The 25930-nt window shown below is 40.9% G+C and overlaps 1 protein-coding gene across 1 annotated transcript in view; it reads left to right on the forward strand.

Annotated features, from left to right (window-relative positions):
- Window positions 1-5483: 5483 nt before the first annotated feature.
- LOC149455654 (cytochrome P450 2K1-like) overlaps window positions 5484-25930 on the forward strand; it is a 63637-nt gene continuing 43190 nt past the window's right edge. The window contains exons 1-2 of the mRNA XM_089686048.1: window positions 5484-5609; window positions 21195-21388. Of these exons, the coding sequence (XP_089542174.1) occupies window positions 21209-21388 (180 nt within the window). The 5' untranslated portion in view covers window positions 5484-5609; window positions 21195-21208. The remainder of the gene's footprint in view (window positions 5610-21194; window positions 21389-25930) is intronic.

Below are 25930 nucleotides of genomic sequence, written 5' to 3' on the forward strand. Positions count from 1 at the left end.
AGCTGCATGAAGGTGAGTGGGGTCTGGACTGGAGCAGATCAACTAGCAGACAGCATATGTGGTGTGCAACATGGAAATTATATAGCAGAAGGTAAGCGGGGACAGTAGAGAGAGGATTGAGTGGCAGAGGATCAGCAGAGCTGGGGGACCAGAGTAAGAGAATCTAGCAATGTCACACATGGTGCGCAGTCAGGGAGCATCATAGCAGGGAGGTGGGCGGGGCCTGTAGAGAGAGGACTGAGTGGCAGAGGATCAGCAGAGCTGGGGGACCAGAGTAAGAGAATCTAGGAATGTCACACCTGATGCGCAGTGTGGGAGGTGGGTGGGGACTGGAGAGAGAGAAAGATCAGCAAACCAGAGGATGAGCAGAGCTGGGGTTACTATTGAATGGGGCATGAGCAGAGCTGTGGGTTACTACTGAGTGGGGGATCAGCAGAGCTGGGTATTACTACTGAGAGGGGCAGGGCTATGGATAAGGGGGCACAGTCCTGTATGGGGCTCAGGCAGCAGGGGGGCCCAGGCAGATGGGTAAAGTTGGTGTGGGCAGGAAGGGTGATCAACACGGTGGGGGGGGAGCATTACTGGAATTGATCCTCTATGTCAGAGCCTGGGCCTTCTCTGATGAGTGGCAATGTTTCTTCTTGCTGAGCCACCAGGAATGCTGGACAGCTCCCTTGACAACTATTTGGTTGATCCTACCTTGACTTTGTTTAGCATGAACCTTGAACCCCTTGCTCCACCCCATGAACTTCCTCATATAAGCCATGTCTCTGCACTTCCTGTTTGCCAGATTATTGTGCTCTCCAGCCAGTATCTCGCTCCTTGTCTTCTCTGCTGTTATCCCTATTTTGCTATCACTCGTTATTGAGCCTTGGCTTGTTCTCGACTATGCTTCTGTCTGATGCCAGCCTGCGACTGCTCATTACCGACCTTGGCTTGTTTACTGACCACGCTTCCGTTTGATCCATACTTGCTTATATGCTACTGGACCTCAGCTTTCTCACCTCCTGGTGGGGTGATCCTGAGGACCGTGACCTGGTGCTAACACGCAGCCAAATCCATCTCCACCATCAGGAGCTCTGGTGAACACCGGTTGGTACTTAGACTCCGCACCTCGGGTGATCCCACTCCTCCGCCACGGTGACCTGCCTGTGTACCTATCCTGCTGGTTTCAGGTGAGCCTTTCCACTGCTATAGCAACTGTTCTTTGAGCTTGACCCCTGATCGTGACACCCTGTATGGCTCTCTCTGCAGCAGCTGAAAGTTGGATACTTCTCTCCCTCCTACTGGCTTTCAGTCACTGCAGAGAGACACATACAGGTGATCAGTTTTAGTAATTGCACGGGGGGGGGGTGTTCATTTTTCGGGTGAATAGCTCTGATCAGAGGATTGTCATCTGCTTATCAGAGCTATTGGTTTGTTCAGCAGAGTCTGCTGAACAATTTTGCTATAAACTCACTGACGTGAACATGAGCTTATGGCAGCAGAAGAAATGTCAGGTCCATACGGCAGCACACAGTGCAGTATGTCCTATAGACATGGCAGTGAAAAGGTTCATCCTTTTCTGACAGATTGCTATTTCTGAGGGAAAGAGCAATGAGATTACAGTTGTAAATATGAGATTGTTTCTTTTTTTTCCCAAAGACTTAATGAAGATGGTACATTTTAACAGAATAGCACCACTAAGCCTGTTTATGCAGGCCACTATACGGGAAATGGAGAGCAAGCTGATTGCATCATAGATTAATAAAATTGGGATATTCCCCAGATAGAGGAAAATATACAGATACGCTAGTTTTTATACCCTATTGGGAAAGCCAATAGTTTTGAGGTATAGACAGCCAACAGACTTTCTCTGTTAAAAAAAACAAACAAAAAAACTATCTTTTATGTTAAAGGCTACCTCTGGCTTTTTATATTTAGGGTGTAACATGGTTGCAAGCAAACAGAAAGTAGGCTGCTCCAGCTATAAATATTATATAAAACTGTATTTTTTCAGACACAGTTTTTAGAAATTGTACAGATTTTCTGAACTGAACCTCATCCTTTACAGAAGATTTAACTGTAGAAGCAGGAAGAAGTCAAATGTACAGCGTGACATGTACGGTATCTGTTTACTTGGCATAACATCATCTTTTATATTTTACCAAAAAATTGGTGAAGCTGTCACCTCACTCCCAGTGACAATGTCTCATATGTTACTATTGGACACAGGAAACACACTTTTCCATAACTCCATGCTTGTTCTCCTTCTGAGGCATCACTACAGAAGGTAGCAATAATCCATAACTGGGTCCAGCTTAAGGTAATACCAATCCTTATACGTCTATAGGTTCCAGACCCCAATGGGAACCCCAACTGCACTTTCCCCAAAGGGTGGCTCATACCGACCGCATTACAGCTACATTTTGGCAATTTTTCCCCACGCATCCTTTTTAGGGAACTAATGAGCCTCTATTCATATAGAATGACTTGCAGAAGGTGGTAACCTTCCTGAAAAAAGCGAGACATGTCCATAACCCTTCCTGCTCAGGAACCACCGGTTCAGCAAGTCAAACACAGGACACAATAAACAAATCTACACTGTAAGCTTGGACACATTAACATAGTTGACCTGAAAAACCTCAGAGCAGGAACATAGTTCTAACATAAAGAACTCTTTTGGAAGACCCTGATTACATGCTAGTGGACTGCCATAGATTAGATGGACCTCAACTTCTTCTGTCAGTTTTGTAAATTCTACAGATGACATTGAGATAGTAGGTAGGTATCAATTCAAGGCTAGAAGCTTATAGGTGTGATATGTCTGGGCCCGTTTGTATTTGTAAGACGGCCACTTGGCGATCTCTCGCTAATGCTGCTTTACAAATCTGATTCTTGGCTCAAGTAATCACCAGGGATGTCCGTCGCCACACTTAACTCAAGTTTGCCATTCCATTCTTCCCACCATTTGGCTGAGGTGATGGGGTGCATGTTGGTATATTAACTCAGTGACCTGGTCAAAGGGGCCAGAAGAAATCCCAGATAAGCACCCATCTGTAGCACTACTCCACTGCTGGACTGTTTGGTTCCCTCTGCCTGCACCAACGATGACCCACCCTGTACCACAGAGCAACTGCCAACACACCTGCAATTGTTTCAATTAGCTTTTTTAAAAGAAGAAAGCTCTGTAAAAGGAAATTGGATCTTATGGTATGGTGTCAAGGTCCTACCTTTTCCCTGAGGTTTTGTTACTCCATGTGCTGGCGTCCATCTTGGATTCTGCTGTGCATGGTGGGAATCCTTTTATGCCTTCAGGTCTCTGAGGTCCATCCCCCAGAGGGGTGTGGCTGATGACATATAAGCCTGTGGCCCGCACATGCTCTTTGCACTTGTGTCTTGTGTCTTTGTCTTCCTACAGCTCTGTGTATACGCTCGTGACTCTTCTGGTATTCTGACTCGGCTTGTGATTAAGACCATTCTCTGTGTTTTCCTTCGATCTGACCTTCCGTTGCTGAACCCGGCCCGTGACCTGTGATTCTCTGTCTACTGTTCTGTACCGTTTTGTCCCGTTGTTGTCGACCCAGCTTGCCTGACTACGCTATTGTCATTCTCACCAGCTACATGCCATTGGCGGCGGCCATTACCGCAGCCGGGGTGTCTCGGGGGCCGCGACCTGGTACCTGGCTGCGTCAAGTCCATCCCCACCATCAGGGGCCCTGGTGAAGGGCAGCCTGGGACTTAGACTCCGCGTCCTGAGGGACTTCGGTCTGTTGGTGGTGGTTGTCGTCAGCCAGTGCTTTACCCTGCCACTAGGCCTACCTGTCCGTTCCACAGCCCCGCCCTGACATATGGTGACACTCTTCTCCAACCCTATCACTTCTCACTGCAGCAAGGTCCCTGAGCCTCACACTCCCTCTTACCTTGGGTCCTGGTAGATCTCCTATTCCGCTTGTGGAAGAGGAGATTTTCTCCAGTCCTATAACTTCTCACTGCCGCTGTCCCTAAGTCTCACTAACACTGTCCTGGCAGGTCTCCTGTTCCACTTTGGTGTTGGCAGCAGCCAATCAGTGTCCATTCCTGTGTCAATGCATAAGGGGGTAGAGATAAGCTGAGCAGAAAAGAGTGCCACCTTCTACCGAGTAGTTTCACATAAACACAATATCTGTATCCTGATTGCAGCTCTGATGTCATGTACCTTTGGATAGGTATTGCACATCTGTGTGTTCAGACTTTGTACTTTAGGTTACCATATAAACTCTTGGCAAGCTGTGGACACAGTTAGACTCTTGTTTATATGTTCTGTAGCATGCATGCAGATTAAAAAAATGATAAGTCACAGTTTACCTTGCTGTGGATTTATATGAAAGGTGTTGGGTAGGCTCTCCTACATTTTCCTATTCCGGGTCTTTTCGAACCCCAGCATAAATTGTCTTCCTATCTTTTCATCTCTGCCAAATGTACCATAGCACAAGCCTGGAAGACTTCTTTGGTTGCCTTCCAGGGTGTGAAGACCCCGATGACCGCCATGATGGTTAATTAGGAGATGTCCAGTATTCTTAAGCACTCACACCCAAAGTTTCTTAAAGTTTGGGCACCCTGGATAATGAATCTATTCCTTCCCATCCTCACCTCCAATCATTAATGGTTGCTTATAGGTGTTGCCCACGCTTTTCCCGAGTCCGTGATACCCTCTTCCTCTCTTGACTTTTCTTCTCTCTCTTGCTTCTATCTCCTTCCCTGCATTCCCCTTCTCTTCTTTTCTTACTCTTTGTTCTTCCTTTCTCTTTCTAAATGATACTTGTCATTGGGGATTAGTGCTCCTAAGAGGACAGCCTGGCAATAATAGCAATATTTGCTTTGGCCTTCCTACTAGTCCTCTTTGGTTTTGGTTAGAACTCTGCTGATTTAACATTATACTTTGCCTATTTGTTCTTACTCTTACATGTGACTGTTTAGCTCTGCCCCTGCAGGGGCGAACTGTGAGCTTGTCATGTTTGCTCTGAAAATTCAATAAAAATATTGAAGCAGAAAGGTTTTAAACTCCATGCACACTGGGCGTTTTAATAAGGCTGGTCATGTTAGCTGTGTAAAGTCACGTTAAAAACGTAGTTTTTAGCATTTTTGTATTAGCATTTAGTGGCGTTTTGCTGCGTTTTTTCACGTTTGTGTTTTTAGTTTTTTTTTAGTCAAAAATGAAGTTTTGCCATGTTTTTCAGTGTTAGAGCGTTTTTACAGATAAACAACTCCTCTAGAAACCCACTAATCCTGGGTTTTCTCCAGCCAAAAAATGTCCCTGTCAAAAAACATTGATTACAGTCTATGTGTGTATGGACACATAGGATAACATGCTGGGGAGTTTACTGGCTGTAGAAAAAAATATCAAAAAACAAAAACAGCCGTTGTAAAAACGTCCCGTGTGCTGTATATATTTGTACAGCTTTCACGTGAAAGCTTGTTTGGAAACAATTGCATAATGTTTTTTTTACTTTTTCAGTACATGTGGGCAAGGCTTCCCTGTACTGGGCATTAGTTGCATTTTAGTTTAATGCATTTCAAAGGGCAATGTTTATTACTTTAGCTGAAGACTGTCCAAGAACAAGGACTACACTACAATCCTAATATAAAAGGTAAGAAATAGATCAGAAATCTGGCATTTGGTTTGTATGGTGTTAGAATCATTGTTAGAGGTTTATCTGAAGTGTGCAATTCTTGTACAGAGAATTAGAGTTACAGAGCTTTCAGATAAAACAATTAATACTTGGCTAATTCTTTATAAATGTGTATAACATGGAGGGAATTCAGTATAAATGTGTATAACATGGAGGGAATTCAGTATAACTGTGTATAACATGGAGGGAATTCAGTATAAATGTGTATAACATGGAGGGAATTCAGTATAACTGTGTATAACATGGAGGGAATTCAGTATAAAAGTGTATAACATGGAGGGAATTCAGTATAACTGTGTATAACATGGAGGGAATTCAGTATAAATGTGTATAACATGGAGGGAATTCAGTATAACTGTGTATAACATGGAGGGAATTCAGTATAAATGTGTATAACATGGAGGGAATTCAGTATAACTGTGTATAACATGGAGGGAATTCAGTATAAATGTGTATAACATGGAGGGAATTCAGTATAACTGTGTATAACATGGAGGGAATTCAGTATAAATGTGTATAACATGGAGGGAATTCAGTATAACTGTGTATAACATGGAGGGAATTCAGTATAAATGTGTATAACATGGAGGGAATTCAGTATAAATGTGTAGAACATGGAAGGAATTCAGTATAAATGTGTATAACATGGAGGGAATTCAGTATAAATGTGTATAACATGGAGGGAATTCAGTATAACTGTGTATAACATGGAGGGAATTCAGTATAAAAGTGTATAACATGGAGGGAATTCAGTATAACTGTGTATAACATGGAGGGAATTCAGTATAAATGTGTATAACATGGAGGGAATTCAGTATAACTGTGTATAACATGGAGGGAATTCAGTATAAATGTGTATAACATGGAGGGAATTCAGTATAACTGTGTATAACATGGAGGGAATTCAGTATAAATGTGTATAACATGGAGGGAATTCAGTATAAATGTGTAGAACATGGAAGGAATTCAGTATAAATGTGTATAACATGGAGGGAATTCAGTATAAATGTGTATAACATGGAGGGAATTCAGTATAAATGTGTATAACATGGAGAGAATTCAGTATAAAGGGGGCCGCCACTGCTAAAAAAAAAAGTGAAAAGGAACTGTCATTGCTAAAAACAAAGCTATCCCATACAAGGGGGCTGCAATTGCTGACCACCTTCTACAAAATTAATTTTATCCATTTATTTAGCTTTGATACTTAAATCAGAACTAAACCCAAAAACATACATTTAATAATGTATATTGCAGCTTACCATTCCTTAGATGTAATGGCTGCATTAGTCTTCCTATTTAGGCTTTTTCTCCTCTATCTGGTGATCCAGCCAGTAAATCTGTTGTTTTTCCAAAGAGTAAGCTCTCCAGCAGGATGTATTAGTTACAGGGCTGCGACAAACCATTCAGCACTTGCAGAGATGCTTAAAATGATCAGCCTTTATTTATGTTAAACTTTTATCCCCAATGAATAAAAACGTATTTCTGTAACTGCTTATAAAGTTTAACTGAGATTTAGCTTCAGTTTGTTATTGTATTTAACCATTTCCATACCGGGCACTTTTACCCCCTTCCTGCCCAGGCCATTTTTCAGGTTTCACTTTGAATGACACTTTGCGCGGTCATACAACATTGCACCCAAATTAAAATTTTATCATTTTCTTCACACAACTAGAGCTTTCTTTTGTGGTTTTTAATCACCGCTGGGGTTTTTATTTTTTGCTAAATTAACAAAAAAAGACTAAAAATTTAAAAAAAAAAAATTTTTTCTGTTTCTGTTATAAAAGTTTGCAAATAAATAATTGTTCTTCATAAATTTAGGCCAAGATGTATTCTGCTACATGTCTTTGGTGAAAATAACCCAAATTAGGATGTATTTTTTAGTTTTTAGGAAAGTTATAGAGTTCACAAACTACGGGATATATCTGAATATTGATCAATCCTGAAGTAGTGACGGCCAATCTAATTTCTTGAGGTCCAAGAATGCCAGAACAGTACAGATATCCCCCAAATGACCCCTTTTTGCAAAGTAGACAGTCCGACGTACTTCATAAGAGGAATGGCGAGTTTTTTGAAGTTATATTTTTTTTGTCAGAATTTTTCGGAAAATGAAAAAATTTAAAAAAATTATTTTCACTATTTTTTTTTTACATATTGTCACCAGTGCAGTACAGCGTCATCATATAACTGGCATGGCGGTGATCAGGGACACTGACTGGTGACAGTACGGAAAAAAAAATTACATTTTTTTTAAATTTTTTTTATTATTTTTAATTTTGTATTACTTTTTTTTTCTTTTTTTTAAGATTTTTTTCTCATATTTCACTATGACCAAAGTAGTTCAATGTTACCATAGTAACACTGTACTACTTTGGGGAGGTGATCAGTATTTTTTTTTTTACACAATTTGCTTATAGCAAAGAATTACTTTGCTATAAGCAAGCATTTACCTGAATGACATCGATTCATTCAGGGTTTTTTTTTTTGTGCTTAGCTGTGATTTGGTCACGGCTAATCACATGACATGTGCATGTGGTCCGAGGTACACGGTCGGTGACAGATTGCGCGGCTCTGCAGGCGCACAAACTGTGCATGTCAGGGAGGACACCATATGGCGTCCAACTGGAACACTGAAGGATTTTGCCGGCCGCCAAGCGGCCATTGGCCGGGCGGCTAATGGTTAAATCTGCTAATACATCTAACACTCTACTCCACCTAGAATGATAATGCTGCTGTTCTTGTGCTCATTCATCCAGAGTGGAGGCAATCTAATACAGCAGGTGTGTTACTGGCCAGATTACCAGGTGCAAAGAGAAGGGAAAAAGCCTAAGAAAAGGAAACTAATGCAGCCATCACATCTAATGATTGGTGAACTGCAATATATAAAAATTTTGGTTATATGGATTAAAATCAGAGTATTGAAGCCACTGGATCAATATGACTGCCACACACTGACATTTTCACAGGGAGAGGTCAGTGGTCTCTAAATTTTTTCATCACAGTTTTTTTTTTAACAAAAATTACCCAGCTTTCAAAAAAAACCCTTCATCCTGCGTCTGAGAGTACCTAACAGAGATCATAAACACTTAACAAAGACCAACCCACATCATCCGGGTTCAGAGCACATGAGCACCCGCCTCCCCCTAGTCGGTTCCCGCTGTGATCAGCTGTGTCCAATCACAACCCAGAGCCCTGTGTTGACAAGCACACAGAGCTCTGTAAAGAGGGAAAGATTCTATCCGCAAAGCAGGGAGAAGGAAAAAACTGATTTTTTTAGTAAAAAGCAGCACACATTAACACTTGTTAGTCACACACTTAACCCCTTGATTACCCCGAAATGTTAACCTCTTCCTAGACAGTGTTATTATTACAAAGACAGTGTACAGTATTATCTATGATCACTTTAGTAGCGTCACTGGTGATGTCAATGTCATTTAGTGTACCTCCCATTCAGTATCAGTTAGTGTCAAATTACCTGCCACACTATCACAGTCCCACTATAAGCCACTGATCACCGCCATTACTAGTATTTAAAAAAATAAATAAATACAAATTTCAGTATATATACCATAGTTTTTAGACACTTTTTTTTCATTTATATAACAAAAAAAAATCCAGTGGTGATTAAATACCATCAAATAAAGCTATATTTGTGTGAAAAAAATGGCATATATTTCAAATGGGCACAACATGACTGAGCAATTACCAGTTCAAGTAGCGCAGTGCCAAATAGCAAAAAATGGCCTGGTGGTAAAGTCTTCCAGACCTCAAGTGGTTACAGTGACACTAAATGATACCCTTATTTTCCAAAATTAATCCATGTACATTCACTACCTAACGACCCTGTAATATATTTTCATAAAATAATAGTTTCTTACGGTGATTTTTGCCTCCTGTGACATCCTCCTTGAGCTCCCAAACCTCTCCTTTTCCAAGTACTTCTTTTTCTTTGGAACGAGCAGTGCACATTAGTTACTGCCATGTACAGTAATCTATGTACACTACACATCTCACAGTCCATAGTCCATATCAGGAGTGAATCAAGAGAGGGTGGCTACATTCTTACTTACAGTGGGACCATGGAAAACAAACGTAGCCACCCTCTAACAGGACGTCAGATCACAGCAGCAAACAATAAAGGATTTGGAGGAAACTGAGAGCAAAAGAAGGGATTTTTTTGAGTTAAGAATACACATTTGTTTAAATTGTTTAGTGTCACTTTAATGGGAATGCTGGACGTAGCTTTAAAGTATACAGTATGTGGTCTCTCACCTTGTAAAACAACCCATTCAGTTTAAAATAGGAATGAAAGGCAAAACATTTGTGCATAGATGTAAAAATATATATAAATATTTTTTTTTTCCTTTTTTAATAAGTGAGTGCGTAACCTATTTTCTCAGCTGCATAAGGGCTTAGGGAGGTGGGGGTTGAGAAACAGCAGGACACCAATCTTCCCAGTGATTGGTCATGCAGGGGTACATGTCAGCATAACTCTTGGCCATTGTAGGACAAGCAAGCTGTTATTTCAGCAGAACCAGAAAACAGACCACATTGAGATGGATGTGCTCTCAAGCCTAGTGTGGTCAGTTTGAAATTGGAGAGCTGGAGGACTGACAGGAACGCCATTGATTTCACAAAAAGGAAGCAATACAAAGAGAACAGGATACTTTTTAACACAAAGACATGGTACAACAGATACATATCAGAATATAAAATTTTGGGATAACATATTCTTTAAACAAGGTTTTAGCAGGCTTAAGTATGCTTCAGGACTGTGTAACGCCCTCAAGGTTAACTAGATAAATTTTTTTAGACAGAGGCTGAGTAGCAGCCTGGGATGAGTCAGTCTGTGAGTGAGACAGGTGTTCACCTCCAGACAGGCCAGGAGGTCCTATCAGGTTAGGGCTTCTGGAGCCCTCTCACCTCTGCAGAAACCTGGGAACTTTGTGCAGGAGGGAGGGGAGGAGGCTCAGATCTGTATGCTTGAGAGACCTTGGTCAATTCCCTGGCAGGAAGCTGGGCATGGTGACCAAGGCAACCCTTAAGTATCTCAGAGCCTGGGAGAGTTAGGGCAGCGTCGGGTGAAAGATGGACTGAGAGGAAGGCTGGAGTAAGGAGCCTAGGAGGGAATCCCACCTTCAGGCAGGATTCTGGAAGAGAGGATCTCCTCTGCCCCATTGTCTCCTTGGGGGTATGGCCTGTGAAGCAGGGAAGGAGCTAGCCCAGCATAAGGCCTGAAGGCAGCCACCAACCCACCAAGCAAACAGGAAAAACAGAGTGAGTACTCCTACACCCCCTGGACCAAATAAGGGGAGAGGGTGGTCAGGTATAATACTCAACTAGTCTTCTGCAGTTCTTGAGCCCCCCTTGCTCAGGGAATACCCTCAGGCAGCTGGGTGAAAAGGAGGATTCATTTGGGTTCTGAGGAGCTACACCAAAGAGCTTTGGATGCTCTGAAGAGACATTTTTGTCCACATTTTTTGTATATAGTTGCTCTAATTTGTCCTCAAATTTGCAGTTTCCTTGGGCATCCCTATACTCCTAGACCCTATCCAAGTTGTTAATCCCTTAATAAAACAAAACAAAACCAAGCTCAAGAACTGTTTTCTGTCTCCAGTGTACAAAGTGTGGAAGAAAATGTGTGTTGCCTGGCTGTGCAGAGTTTTAGGGGGACCCAAAACCCAGCGACCCCTTAGGGGGTAGCGCTGCAACTATTTGATGCTTACACTTACAGATTAAGAGCTCCTTTAGTATAGGCTTTCCTTAAACTTTGGCAGGCTGGAGAATGCCTGATGTCATCACATGCATGACAAAGGGGACCTGCGTGGCTCTGAAACATTGCACATTCTTTTGTGATGTGATCTTTTTTCGGTAAAAAAAACTTTTTTGGACCATATCAGAGATCCATGGTGTGCTGGCAAATATGTACATTTGTAGGCTGGAGTGTGCTACACAAAGAGTGCAGAGTTCCGGAGTGCACTACACCCAGAGTGCAGAGTTCAGAGAGGCACATTGTGCTCAAAGTGCAGAGTTCAGGGGTACACTACATACAGAGTACAGAGTTCAGGAGTGTGCTACACAAAGAGTGCAGAGTTCAGGAGTGCACTACACCCAAAGTGCAGAGTTCAGAGAGGCACATCGTGCTCAAAGTGCAGAGTTCAGGGGTACACTACATACAGAGTGCAGAATTCAGGGGTACACTACACATAGAGTGCAGAGCTCAGGAGTGCACTACACCCAGAGTGCAGAGTTCAGGGAGGCACATTGTGCTCAAAGTGCAGAGTTCAGGGGTACACTACATACAGAGTGCATAGTTCAGGGGTGTGTGGCACGTCAGTCCTTGAATAAAAGTTCATCCAATCAGATATTGCATCCTGTATAGAAACTGACACCTTTTTAACATTTATGATAGGAGCCTGTTTAATCAGCAAAAGCATTTTTACTGTCCCTCAACTAGCCACCTACAAGAGGATATGATGCTGTTCAGGTGTGTACACATTGCTGCTTTGCATTGCAGTGCTGGAATTGTAGCATGGCATGCCGAGGTTGACAAGAGGCAGAGCCTGTAAAATTCCCCAATATAATGGAATTTGACTGCAGCACAACAATGAGGCAAACACTTGCCTCACAGCTCCAGCATAGTTCTGCACTTCAAAACTCCTGAAAAACAGCTTTCACTGTCCCCTGAAATCGATCTACCGCAGGTCACTTTTCAGGGGACAGTAAACACTGCTGCAAGTGTAAAAGGAGCCTTTGGATACAAGGTACAGTACATATTATTTTTTTAGTACAACCATGCCTTCCTTTTGGTGATATCGGCTTATAAAATAATATAATTTGCTGAGCATTTCTTTCCTATCACATCTGAGCAGCCCATGTGACTATAAAGTCACTCATGTGGACATATACACATTGGTAAATGACAGCCCACTCCCTTCCTCCTCCTCCATGCCCACTAACCAGCTAAACACAATGGGGGGGGGATATTCCATGTAGATTGATGGATGATTCTCCTCCCTGTTATTCTAGGCTGGAGGGGCGTGACACAGGCTGTGACTGGCAGAAATCAACCCACACCATGTTATTGCCAAAAAATTATATAGATTTGCTTTCAAATATATATTTGTATAACAATTTAAAACAATTTATTGATCTTGTCAGAACTTTAGCTCCGAGAAAATAATCAGTATGTAATTTATGAAAACAAGCAGGGATCTGTAATTAAGTAAATTCCCTACTAATTTTCAGAAATTAACTGATATCCGAGTTCTTTATTTTCACTAATTTGAAGACGAAATAAAAAGCAATAATGTGCAAAAATATATATTTATTAATAATAAAAATCAGTGCAAAATGATAATCAAATATAATAGGTGATTTTAAATAATAAACAATTCAAAATAACAGTACAATGATCTAATCAAAAATAATGGTTAGACATTCAAACCAGCAATTACTTTAGTAATTCAAATATTCATATATTAGTGAATTAGAATCAACTGTCTAGAAATGCAGTGTAAGAAGCTATCAGTAACTTAGCAACATGTAGCAACAGCTATGCAAATCGACCATGTGATCTCTCTACAACCAGATATTCAAAGCTGAATGTGTACCTTGGCATGAATTGATTTGGAATACCATACACAGGCCAATCCAATCAGCTTAGGATCTATCTGAGGTCAAATGTTCCACTAAGTTGTCTACTTTGTCATATACTGTATATACAGTCAGGTCCATAAATATTGGGACATCGACACAATTCTAACTTTTTTGGCTCTATACACCAACACAATGGATTTGAAATGAAACGAACAAGATGTGCTTTAACTGCAGACTGTCAGCTTTAATTTGAGGGTATTTACATCCAAATCAGGTGAACGGTGTAGGAATTACAACAGTTTGTATACATGCCTCCCACTTGTTAAGGGACCAAAAGTAATGGGACAATTGGCTTCTCAGCTGTTCCATGGCCAGGTGTGTGTTATTCCCTAATTATCCCAATTACAATGAGCAGATAAAAGGTCCAGAGTTCATTTCAAGTGGCTATTTGCATTTGGAATCTGTTGCTGTCAACTCTCAAGATGAGATCCAAAGAGCTGTCACTATCAGTGAAGCAAGCCATCATTAGGCTAAAAAAAAAAAACAAACCCATCAGAGAGATAGCAAAAACATTAGGCGTGGCCAAAACAACTGTTTGGAACATTCTTAAAAAGAAGGAACGCACCGGAGAGCTCAGCAACACCAAAAGACCCGGAAGACCACGGAAAACAACTGTGGTGGATGACCGAAGAATTCTTTCCCTGGGGAAGAAAACACCCTTCACAACAGTTGGCCAGATCAAGAACACTCTCCAGGAGGTAGGTGTATGTGTGTCAAAGTCAACAATCAAGAGAAGACTTCACCAGAGTGAATACAGAGGGTTCACCACAAGATGTAAACCATTGGTGAGCCTCAAAAACAGGAAGGCCAGATTAGAGTTTGCCAAATGACATCTAAAAAAGCCTTCACAGTTCTGGAACAACATCCTATGGACAGATGAGACCAAGATCAACTTGTACCAGAGTGATGGAAAGAGAAGAGTATAGAGAAGGAAAGGAATTGCTCATGATCCTAAGCATGCCACCTCATCAGTGAAGCATGGTGGTGGTAGTGTCATGGCGTGCGCATGTATGGCTGCCAATGGAACTGGTTCTCTTGTATTTATTGATGATGTGACTGCTGACAAAAGCAGCAGGATGAATTCTGAAGTGTTTCGGGAAATATTATCTGCTCATATTCAGGCAAATGCTTCACAACTCATTGGACGCCGCTTCACAGGGCAGATGGACAATGACCCAAAGCATACTGCAAAAGCAACCAAAGAGTTTTTTAAGGGAAAGAAGTGGAATGTTATGCAATGGACAAGTCAATCACCTGACCCGAATCCGATTGAACATGAATTTCACTTGCTGAAGACAAAACTGAAGGGAAAATGCCAAAGAACAAGCAGGAACTGAAGACAGTTGCAGTAGAGGCCTGGCAGAGCATCACCAGGGATGAAACCCAGCGTCTGGTGATGTCTATGCATTCCAGACTTCAGGCTGTAATTGACTGCAAAGGATTTGCAACCAAGTATTAAAAAGTGAAAGTTTGATTTATGATTATTATTCTGTCCCATTTCTTTTGGTCCCTTAACAAGTGGGAGGCACATATGCAAACTGTTGTAATTCCTACACTGTTCACCTGATTTGGATGTAAATACCCTCAAATTAAAGCTGACAGTCTGCAGTTAAAGCACATCTTGTTTGTTTCATTTCAAATCCATTGTGGTGGTGTATAGAGCCAAAAATGTTAGAATTGTGTCGATGTCCCAATATTTATGGACCTGACTGTATAAACTTATACATTCACTTGGGGGATATTTAAAACGAAAACGGAAATAATTTATACTGCAGTTAAAATTACCGCACATCAACTCCTGTGCTAACCATAACAGGTATCAGACAAATCAATTTAGCTGGAGATAAAAGGCTAGTACAAGTTAGCTGAAGAAAATGAGCGTTGCAGTTACCAATATGGACTCTATGGTGTCAGTGATGTCCCCTTTCAGTCAGCTTACTTCAGGGTGTGTCTGTGTCCATCTGTTGTCCCTTGTCCCCTGTCTTATGATGTCCTGTCTTTTTTTGATGTGTCCCTCGACTCTGTCCATCTCCTAATTTTATCCCTCATAAAACCTAGGTGGGCAAATCTTATCTCACCTAAATGTGACGTCAGACTAGGTGTAATTTTCTTTCCTAATTACCTGAAGGGGGCAGTATAGGATTAGGAATAATTTTGGGTTTCTCTGACATGTCTTCTGTAGTTAACCTTTGCTAGTAAGAATATCATGAATATTAGAGATAACTGCTTTTCTGACAGGGCTGGTTTCAGACTGGTACCCATGTCACTGCAAATAATGTATTACCCAAGTGATACTGGAGAAAAAAAAAATCTACCTATATATCTTACAAAAAGTTGAGGTCATTAATTATTGAGACTTCCTATTATCTCATGTCTTCTGTAACATACCAACATTGTAATATAATGAACTCAAACTAATTCTTTATAATGTTAAAAACATAATATCCACAATATACCAATATGTATTAATTGTTTAAACTAATTTTATATAGAAAAAATATATATGTCATCAGAAATTGAATATAGTAATATAAACCTAAATTACTTAAGTAAACAAGTATTTACTTCATGCAATGCTTATATTAATACAACTGACATTTTTGGTTAAAAGATTTCCGTCAAATAATAATAATAACACCATATGCAAATGTAAAGTTTAATATGCACTCTTTTTCTAGAGGTTCACGGAGAAAAAAAAAATCCTTGTGAACAGTTCTTTGTCCTTTCTTCAATCTAGACATGGACTTGTCCATTTATCTTACAACTTGGTATCATGTCTAGCCTTTACCTTGTACCTGTCTGATACCACCATACCTCCCCCCAAATTTATAACGTGGGAACATAAGCTGTAATGACTTTGGAATGTTTGCGCTTAAGGTTTGTGTTCAGACATCATGAAAATAGAATATACAGAACAAAATGGCTTCCAGACTGGCCATGTGGAGATGATACGTTCAGGCCTTCCTGTTTCATTCTGTGAGCCCAGAACAGTTTTGACAATATAAATTATTTATGTTTACTCTGAATCCCAAAGGCTGTTTTTTTATTTTTATTTTGAATTTGTGACCAGCAGCAGAGGACTAGAAGCTCCTCCTGCCACTGTTTCCCTACAGACAGGCTGGAAAAGAGTTAGGTCATGGGACAGCTGTATATCAATTAGGAAAAAGGTACTTGGAAGTTTGAAGTCAATATTGGGTGGAAACTTTGGCTATCTCCATGGTTATAGTAAATGAGTGAGCATAGCTATCCAGATTACAGTAAATGTGTTATTTACATGATTGCCAGTAGTGATGAGCTGAACCCCCCCCCCCGTTCGGTTCGCTGTCGAACATTCGAACATAACGAAAGTTTGACCACGAACTTCGAACAGGGACTATTTGCTAAGCGATGTCTTACCGCATCTGAGTATGTAGTAGGATACCGCACAACTAGTAAAATACTGCATGAGTTATATTAAGAAGTCATGCAGTATTTTAGTAGTGAAAACATTCTTTAATGTTTCAGTTTTCAGCAGGGCTCCACGCTGACAGATGAATGTAAACAGAATTCTCAGCAAATAAAATCGGATTGGGGTCCCTCCCCCATCTATACCAAGCCCTTCAGGTCTGGTATGGATTTTGAGGGGAACCCCCACACCAAAATAGACCCTTATCTGAGCATGGAGACTGGCAGGCCAGGAAAGGGGGGACAAAGGAGTGTCCACCCTCCTGAACCATACCAGGCCACATGCTCTCAACATGGGGGGGTGCTTTGGGGCAGGGGGGCTCCCCCCCAAAGCTCCTTGTCCTCATGTTGATGGGGACAAGGGCCTCTTCCCCACAACCACAGCCAATGGTTGTGGGGATCTGTGTGCGGGGGGCTTATCGGAACCTGGAAGTCCCCTTTAACAAGGGAGTCCCCAGATCCCAGCCCCCCCACCATGTGAATAAGTATGGGGTACATGGTATGGATTTAGTGAAGTGCAGTGTGAAAATGAGAGAAGACAGTCTTTGACAAGATAAGTCCTTTTTTAAAAACAAAAATAAAAAAAATGTCCCATGAAGTAGACCCAACATTAATCATGATGCCTGCAGACCTAAAAAAAAAAGAAACTCTCTGCTCTCGATACTGGCTCCTGCCGTCTGACAGCTGGGCCAGCCTGACGGTTCTTAATTACTGTGATGATGTCTCCCAGTTGACTTCACTGGGTGGCCATGCCCCCTTGTGAGGTCATCATGTGCTGTGATTGGCCAAAGCATTGCACCTGTGGTCAGGTGCATTGCTTTGGCCAATCACAATGTACTGTCAGGGCGCAGTGCGCTGTGGGATCCCGCCGAACGCCCTTACTGTTTCTGTGTGCCCCAAACACACGAACACCCATCATTCAAGTCCAACTTATGTTCAACTCAAACATCAAGCCCTACCCTAATTACCAGGTAAAAAAAAAAGTCAAAAAAGCCTAAGCAAAGCAAACTAATTCAGCCACCACATCTAGCGTTAGTTAGTTGAACTATATCTTGGATTTAGATATGCTTTAAAATGGCCCCCTGATGATCTCCAAAATAATAAAGACATGTACTTTATATAGCAAGGTCCTTTCAAAAGGGACATTGTTATATACAGTAAGAAGATTGTTGAAGGATGTTTCCTGACACCTCAGGTGTTTCTTGACACCTCAGAACTTAAAAGCTACCCTGCCTAGTGGGGACTGGCTTAAATCTGCTGTATAATGAAAGATCTAAGCAGACAGTACAATTTCTGAGCCGCAGACTCATTTCACCACATGTACTCCTTTCTGTAGTCTGTCTTCTGCAGTCATAAAACTGCCCTTGGTGAACAGCGTATGTAAAATAATTTTTTTCAAAAGATTTGTGTAAAGCAGGAAAGAGCTAGACCATGAATGTCCAACCTTTTGACTTTCCTGGCCACATTGGAAGAAGAGAAATTGTCTTGGGACACACATAACCACACTAACAATAAAGATGGTTGATGAGCATAAAAAGTCAGACAAATCACAAGTTAACAATCATTGATATAGATAATGTATCTGTATGAGTAGTAAAACTTTTTTTTGTCATATTTTTTATTATAAAAGTAAAAGAGGGCAACATAAAACTAGAGCAATATTTGACATTGTTTTTGATAAACTAACCATCAATTTCTGGTTGGATGGATGTAGTAGCAATTCTCATTGAATTCTCAAGGTGCTCATCAGATACTTTGCTTCTAATTTTTGCCCTTCGTGTACTTCATCCTTGAAAGTAGTTGCTCACAAATATAGGTTCTGCCGAAAACAGATGACATGAATAAGACGTGATTGTGAAGAGTGGGAGATTCTTTCTTTGGGAAGATAAAATGTATATAAGTCCAGTAAAGAGACACTCTCAAATTTTTTTTTTGGCTGCATGTGTTCACTAAGAATAAACACATTTTTACAAAAAAATTAACCCTCAAAAAAAATCAACATTTTTATGAAAGTTTGCAATTTTGTGTTGGGCCACACGTTAGATAAGACTGAGCTAGATTATTTATTAGGTTTTTATTGTTGTAAATAGTTAAGTTCAAAGTCACCTCTATTGGTCCTGTTGAACACTGTCATTGTAAAAAAAAGTAATAGGAAATCCACTAGAGCAAGGGAAAGTAAGAGTAAGGGAAAATTCTCCAGTTGAATTACCTATTCTATGACAACTTTCCTAGTTAGGAATTAAGTTCAGAGAATTTCCTATTGCATCCTAAGAACATACAATGAAGGAATATCTCCCAGATAGGCAGTGAAAAATAACCTGATGGGGTTTAATTCTTCCCTACTCAGTGCACCAATTGGGGTGATAAAAAATGTAAAATGTTACAGTTGTCACCAGAACAAGAGGTGAGGGTAACTCTTTCAATGAAGACACCTATTCCAAAGACAGATGCCTGAGAAGAGATGTTTTTTTCTCATTTTGAAGAGATTTCTTTTCACTTCCTGTTTTGTCTGTATGACAGAAAGTGAACCAAATTCTCTCCAAAGGAATACATATGACAAAAAAAACTGCAGGGGTCTTAACCCTTTCCTCAAAAATAAAAGCAAGTGTTGGCTGTAGGTATACTTTGAAAACAAACCAAAGCACACTAACATGCACATTTAAGAGATGCAAAACTAAAATCAATTACTGTGCTCCTGCGATTAGTGTCATGTTATTTACAGAAGGATGTTATGGCTGTAGTAGTAGATATGGGTCAAGATACATAAAAATCTCAGAATATTCTGATCATTAGAAATCTTTTTTTTTTAAATAATTATATACATAACATAATCAATGTGATTCAGCATTTAAAGCACATTCACACTAATAGATTACAAGCCCAACTTTCCCCAAGGTGCCCCACCCTGGTTCCTGAACCATGTACTGATATATAGCTCCAAGCTTTTAAGTGAAACTAAAGGCAAGACTTTAGTTCATTTTGGATAGAGCAAGGGGGGTTATAACCCATCTCAATTTTTTTTTTTCTTGCCACCTGTGTGGCATTGGGAAGATTTCCCTTTACGTTCTGTCCCATAGCCAAAACAAGAAGTGAGAGAATAACCCTTAAAATTGAGGAAATCCCATTGTGTCACCAAAACTAGTGTCTCCATTGGACTGTTTCCTCTCTACTAGTGTTCTGATGTCAACCCAAAATTTGGGATTTTCTTCTACTTTTACTTTTGATTATAACAGTGAACAGGGCAAATAGTATGAAGTCTCGAGGGCACAGACAGCAATTAAAAACCGACAAGTGTTCTAATCCCTCTCCATTCTATTTAAAAAACGTTTTGCCTTTTGTTATACTTTAAGCCTTGAAAAAGAGGCCAAACCCTCAAAACACATTGGTTATGTTATATACTCAAAGTTTCTAATGATCTTGCTTTTAGAGACCATTCTTTAAAGCACTCTTCACCCACTGTTACAGCCATCACACCTTAAAGTAAGGATAAATTCTGAGGTCCACAAAGAATCCTTAGCTACAAGGTCTAGCACTACCTTAAAAAGCCACACCAACAAAACTACAGGAGGGAACATTTCACCAAAGTATATAATTAATGACACAAAGGGAGGTGTCAGGGCTCCGGGTATGGCCAGAGGTATGTGAACTGCCGCAGGGAAACGCAGGCTTCAGATATGTTATAAACAATATAATTTATTAATACTAACAATACAAAACGCAGTGCAGTACTAAAACATAAACACAGTGCAAACAAACCAAACCAAACCACCCACAGATAACAATACATACAATGCAAGCGTAGTCAGGCAGGCCGGGTCAATAACAATCGGGCAGGTAGGAACAGGTGGAGCAGGCAGAGAGTAGTCAGGTCACGAGCCAGGTACAGCAACTAACGGGCAGGTAGGTACAGGGGGTCAGGCAGAGAATGGTCGGGGTCACAAGCCAGGGATCAAACAGGAGAAGTCAGCAGAGGTCAGGATCAGGCAGGGTCGGCAACGAGTCAGTCAGGCAGGAACAGGAACAGGAATGCAGGTAACAAGATACAGGGGCCCATGGAAAAACACACACCAAGGAACAGACTGCAGGTCTGGCCATCCCTTAAATACACCTGCAATCAGCCCCAGGTGATGGCTAATTGCCGAAGTGAACCTCTGGTTGCTGAGAGCACCCGCTGGCCAGCCCTGGTACTGCAGCCCACAAGGCAGGTGAGTCCCACCATTATTGGCAAGTCCATTCCTGACAGGGGGTGGAAAAGATTGTGTCTATGCCATCCTTGGACATTTCTCACAGCATAACACACATGATTGGTCTAATAGGTGAGCCAGGGAACATGTCCACTACTTACTGATAAAAAGATTTGCTTCCCAGCCTCTCTGAGTTCCTTACTTGGCTTTCATTTTGTTCTGTTCAGTTTCTGATTTTCATTTCTATTTTTATCTCCAGGCTTTGATGCAGACATGTTTTTAACGGATCCAGTTACAGTTGGCCTCTCCTTTGTCATCTGTGTTCTTCTGGCAATTTTTTTCAGACAGAAGAAGAAAGTTCATCCAAATTATCCTCCTGGACCACCATGTTTGCCTATTATTGGAAATATGCACATTATAAATATGAATAAACCTTATATAACATTTCATGAGGTATGATCTTGGATTTTCAACTGTTGTTGCAGTGTATGTTAGGCATCGGTAAATGGCAGACCATGGTCTGGACTTAGTTGCAGTTCTATCCAGACCACCATGGCTGCACCACTTAGCAGCCTAGATGTCCTCTCCCAGGCCCAACTCTTTCACCCTGCTGCTGCACCACTGTACCTGCTCACTAGCGATGAGCCAAACACACCTGGGTTTGATTCAAACATGATTTGGGTAACAATGTAAAGTTCGGGTGCCAAATCCGAAGCCCATTGAAGTCAATAGGAGTAACAGCATGTTAAATAACAGTATTGGCCATTTTCTAAACTAATAGGGAAGGGATTGTCAAACAAATGACATGGGGGATTTGGAACTGCACAGAAGAATTCTTTGAACAATAAAAAAAAAAGACCAACAGAACTTTATAGATACTCGCATTTTTATCACATTAGGTACAAATTCCTCATAAAATTAATATATATAAAATGACAGCTCCCAGCTGCTTTATTCTGTTTGTAACAGAGTTACCCCAGAGTTACCCCTGGCAAGGTATCCCCTCATGTTGAGGCATTTGGTCTGGTATGGTTCAGGGGGTGAGGGTGCATGCTCACCCCCTCATGCTTTGTGCTTATATAAGTGTCTGAAGTGGATTTCACAGGGGACCTTGCACTTTTTCTTCTTGATTTTCTTTTGTGTGATTCCCCCCTAAAATCCAAAGCTGATCTCAAGGGGCCATACATAGAATTTGGTGGACCTCACACCATTTTGGGCAGTGGTCCTCTTTTTTGGGTACCCCCCATTTTGAGGGCATGTCGCCTGGAATGGTAAAGGAGGGGGCATACATTTTTTCTACCTTTGCTGGCCTGCCAGGGTACATGTATGAATAAGGGTCTGTTCTGGATTTTTTGGAGGACCCCATGCTTTTCTTTATTTTTTTTTGTGAGAAAAAAGATTAAAATATATACTAAACCCAAAGGGTCTGAGGTAGTATTTCGGTGAAACCCCACATTTTTATTTTTATTTTTATTTTTTTTTGCGTGGAGCCTCCAATTAACTTCTATACCAGACCCTTATCTAGAATGGTCTATCTGGTATAGATGAAGGGAATCCCCGGTTGTTTGAACAAAAGTAAAGCAGCCAAGCAGCCAATGCTGTCATTTGCCAGAAATTTACACACATTTTCTTCTCTTCAGTCTTAACTGTAGTATGGACTATGGATGAATGGAGGAGGCGCAACTATCAATCATCTGCCCATCTTCCATTCTTAGATCCTGTTTCATTCATAGAAGCTCTAGTATGGCTTTTATGAATGGCAGAGCTGGGAGGAAAGGATGGGCATAGTTGGGATCCCTTGTTGAGAGCCTTTGACAGCCCTTTTGTTGTATTAATCCCCATTACTCTGGGAGCTTATGATGGCATGGGTGGTCGGGCAGGATCAGGGGTGGACTGACAACTCATGGGGTCCCCGGGCAATAGAGGATCATGGGGACCCTGTGTCCTTGCCCACACTCAAAGCACACCCAAAAAAGCCTATAAAAAAGGTACCAGGGGCATTTCCATGGAGCCCCCTACTGACCCCGGGCCCTTGGGCAGGGCCCGAGTGCTTGAATGGTCAGTCCACCCCTGGGCAGGATATATTGCTACTAACAGAAGAGGAATCATCACAAGAGACACATCCTACTGACTTTATTTATTTTTCTGTTTTTGGCTGCACTTGGGCTTTAAGGAGTTTTCTCCTTATTTTTAAGTTTTCTGCAGAATTTCCTGAACTGATTCATAAAAAGGTGTTATTCAAAATGTGTATTGTCATAATCTGTCCATTGGGTCCTGTGTATTCATGGATACCTTTTATGTGATTTAAATTTTTGATGAACTGAACAAGGGGCTTTTTCCTCTACAAGCCAAACTATGGGTTAATTTCTCTCTCCACTAATATTTGCTATATGTGTAAAATTATGACTTGGGTTTGAGGCGAAGAAAGTAGTTGATGTATACTTATCAGGTGATTAGGCTTCTTAGACTGCTCATAGATGGGTCATTTTTATTTTAATCGACTAGCAGATTAATCGAGAAAACACAAATGGACTCCCTCGTCCACATAAGCAAGATGGATGGAGGAATCCTCCCCATTGTGCTATTGTATTCTGACAACAGGGACTCCTCTGCTGTCAGAATACACTGATCAGCCAGCACTGCTGCCAATTGGATGATTGAATGAACACTTTCCAACATACCTGCTCGACAGAGATTGTTCGTTAGATCAACTTCTATTGAATGGGAATGACCACAAATGGATCGAAATTCAACCATTCACTGCTGAACCAGCTAAATTTTGATCCATCCATGGTTAGTTTAAGACACACACTATACCAGGGGCGGACTGACAACTCATGGGGCCCCCAGGCAATAGGGGATCATGGGGCCCCTGTGTCCTTGTCCAAACTCAAAAAGCCTATGAAAAAGGTACCAGGGGCATCTCATGGGGCCCCCTACTGACCCCGGGCCCTCGGGCAGTGCCCGAGTTTCCAAATGGTCAGTTCGCCCCTGCACTATACTCATATATGTTTTACATTAGTTTGTGTCTCCTTTTGCCTGGAGTTTAACAAACAGAAAACACCTGTTATGTGAGAAATTCTCATTATTCCCTTCTCATTCACATCAGCTATATTAATTTATAAATGTTCTTCACAGTACAGAGAAAGTAAAAAAAAAGCTATTTTGTACTATTGGACACATAATTTAGACCATTAGGTTTTTTTATGCAATCAAGCTTGTTTTTAACAGCACAAGAATGCTGATAACATTATACTTGAATACAGTCCAAATGTGAGGGGTATCTGGGGACATGCATGGATTTACTGATTCTAGCCCTTCCCCTATTGTAGATAACCACTGATAAATACTTTCTTAACCTCCCTAGCGGTCTGATTATGTCAGTATTTCTGTGCTCAGAGCGGTACATTGTTTTCTATGGAAATATGTTGTTTTTTTTATTGGAGGCCTGTAATTATTATTAACTCACAAAAATCTGTCCGAACAAGAGTCTAGTAAACATCCCGGGTATGATAAAATTTGAAACACGAAATCATAAATTATAAAATAATAAATGATCATAAAAAATAATAATATAATAATAATACATTTTATTCAATAATGTAATCAAACCAAAAACACTGAAATTTGAAATATAGCGCCAAGTTCGCACATCACTGAGCAAAGTCGCAAAATCGTTTTCAGTGTCTGATGACGAATTTCCCCACAAATCATTATCACTCAATTCTGCAAGTGGTTCTGATTTACTATCGCTGTTCTCTAGCTGGTCTAAAACCGCTTTAGATCTAAAGGGTCACTTTTTGGATGCCATGAACGTTTCTCAGTTTCCAGGCAGAACGGTAAAAATGCAGGCAGGGCACAGGACAAAGCAGTAGGGACAAAATGTATGTGAAATGGCTTGATACAGTAATGTTTTTTAGTGTATTATGTGTATGTAAAATTTTGACATTTTTGAATCTCCCGCTGGTTCCATCCCTGTATGTCCCAACGCTCACAGGGAACGGAACCCGGACCATGGATGCCCGCATCAGCCGGAGGACATGGCCGAGGACGCAGCGGGAGGGCAGCGCTGGACCGCGGGATCCAGGGATCTCAGAGCAATGCTGCAGGGTAGTCCCAAGTGTAGCTCGGGGTTACGGCTTCTGGTACTGAAACTTAAACCCAAGCTACACTCAGGAATACCTCCAGGGGGGTTAATCCTAAGGTTTTTTTGTAGAATGTTGACACTAGCACACATACAGTATACACAGCATACACAAAGTGCAGTTCATTACAAGAAAGAAAAAATGTACCAAGGCAGCAGGCAAAATGACAAGGACAGCTCCGGCTGCATTTGTTATCACCATAGACGTTCCTTAATGGCAGAGCCCTGCGTGATGCTTATTACCTTTCCGTCCACCCCTGTGTTGTGCTTTTAGGGTAATGTGGTGCTTTATGAATAATGAATTATTAATGAATTGGGCGGTGTCTGACTCCTGTCATAATAGCTTAATCAATAATATTAAATAATACAGACAACTTGATAAACCACCACAATTCCTGAATTCTTTTATCAATGTGATTTCTTACAGAATATACAAATATCACCAATTTGATTCATAAATACATTATTTATTTGTATACAAAAATATTTATATATATTTTAACCACTAGGGGACCGCCCACAGTACATACACTGCGGCAAGGCAGCCCCTGTGTGCAGGATTACGTAAATAAATCCTGCATTTCCGGGTAGGGGGCGCGAGTCCGCCCTATCCAAAAAATTCCAGTATCTATACTGCCATTTGTAAACACTATAACTTTTACATAAACCAATTAATTTACACATATTGGGATTTTTTTTTTAGCAAATACATGTAAAAGAATACATTTTGGCCAAAATTTATTATGAAATTTGATTTTTCAATTTTCTTACTGGACATGTTTTATAGCAAAAGGTCAAAAATATTGTTTTTTTTCTCAAAATTGTTGCCTATTTATTTTTATAGCGCAAAA

Source organism: Staurois parvus, unplaced genomic scaffold, assembly GCF_062004578.1.
Source record: "Staurois parvus isolate SC_StPar_1 unplaced genomic scaffold, SC_StPar_1.0 ptg000390l, whole genome shotgun sequence".
Classification (NCBI taxonomy): domain Eukaryota; kingdom Metazoa; phylum Chordata; class Amphibia; order Anura; family Ranidae; genus Staurois; species Staurois parvus.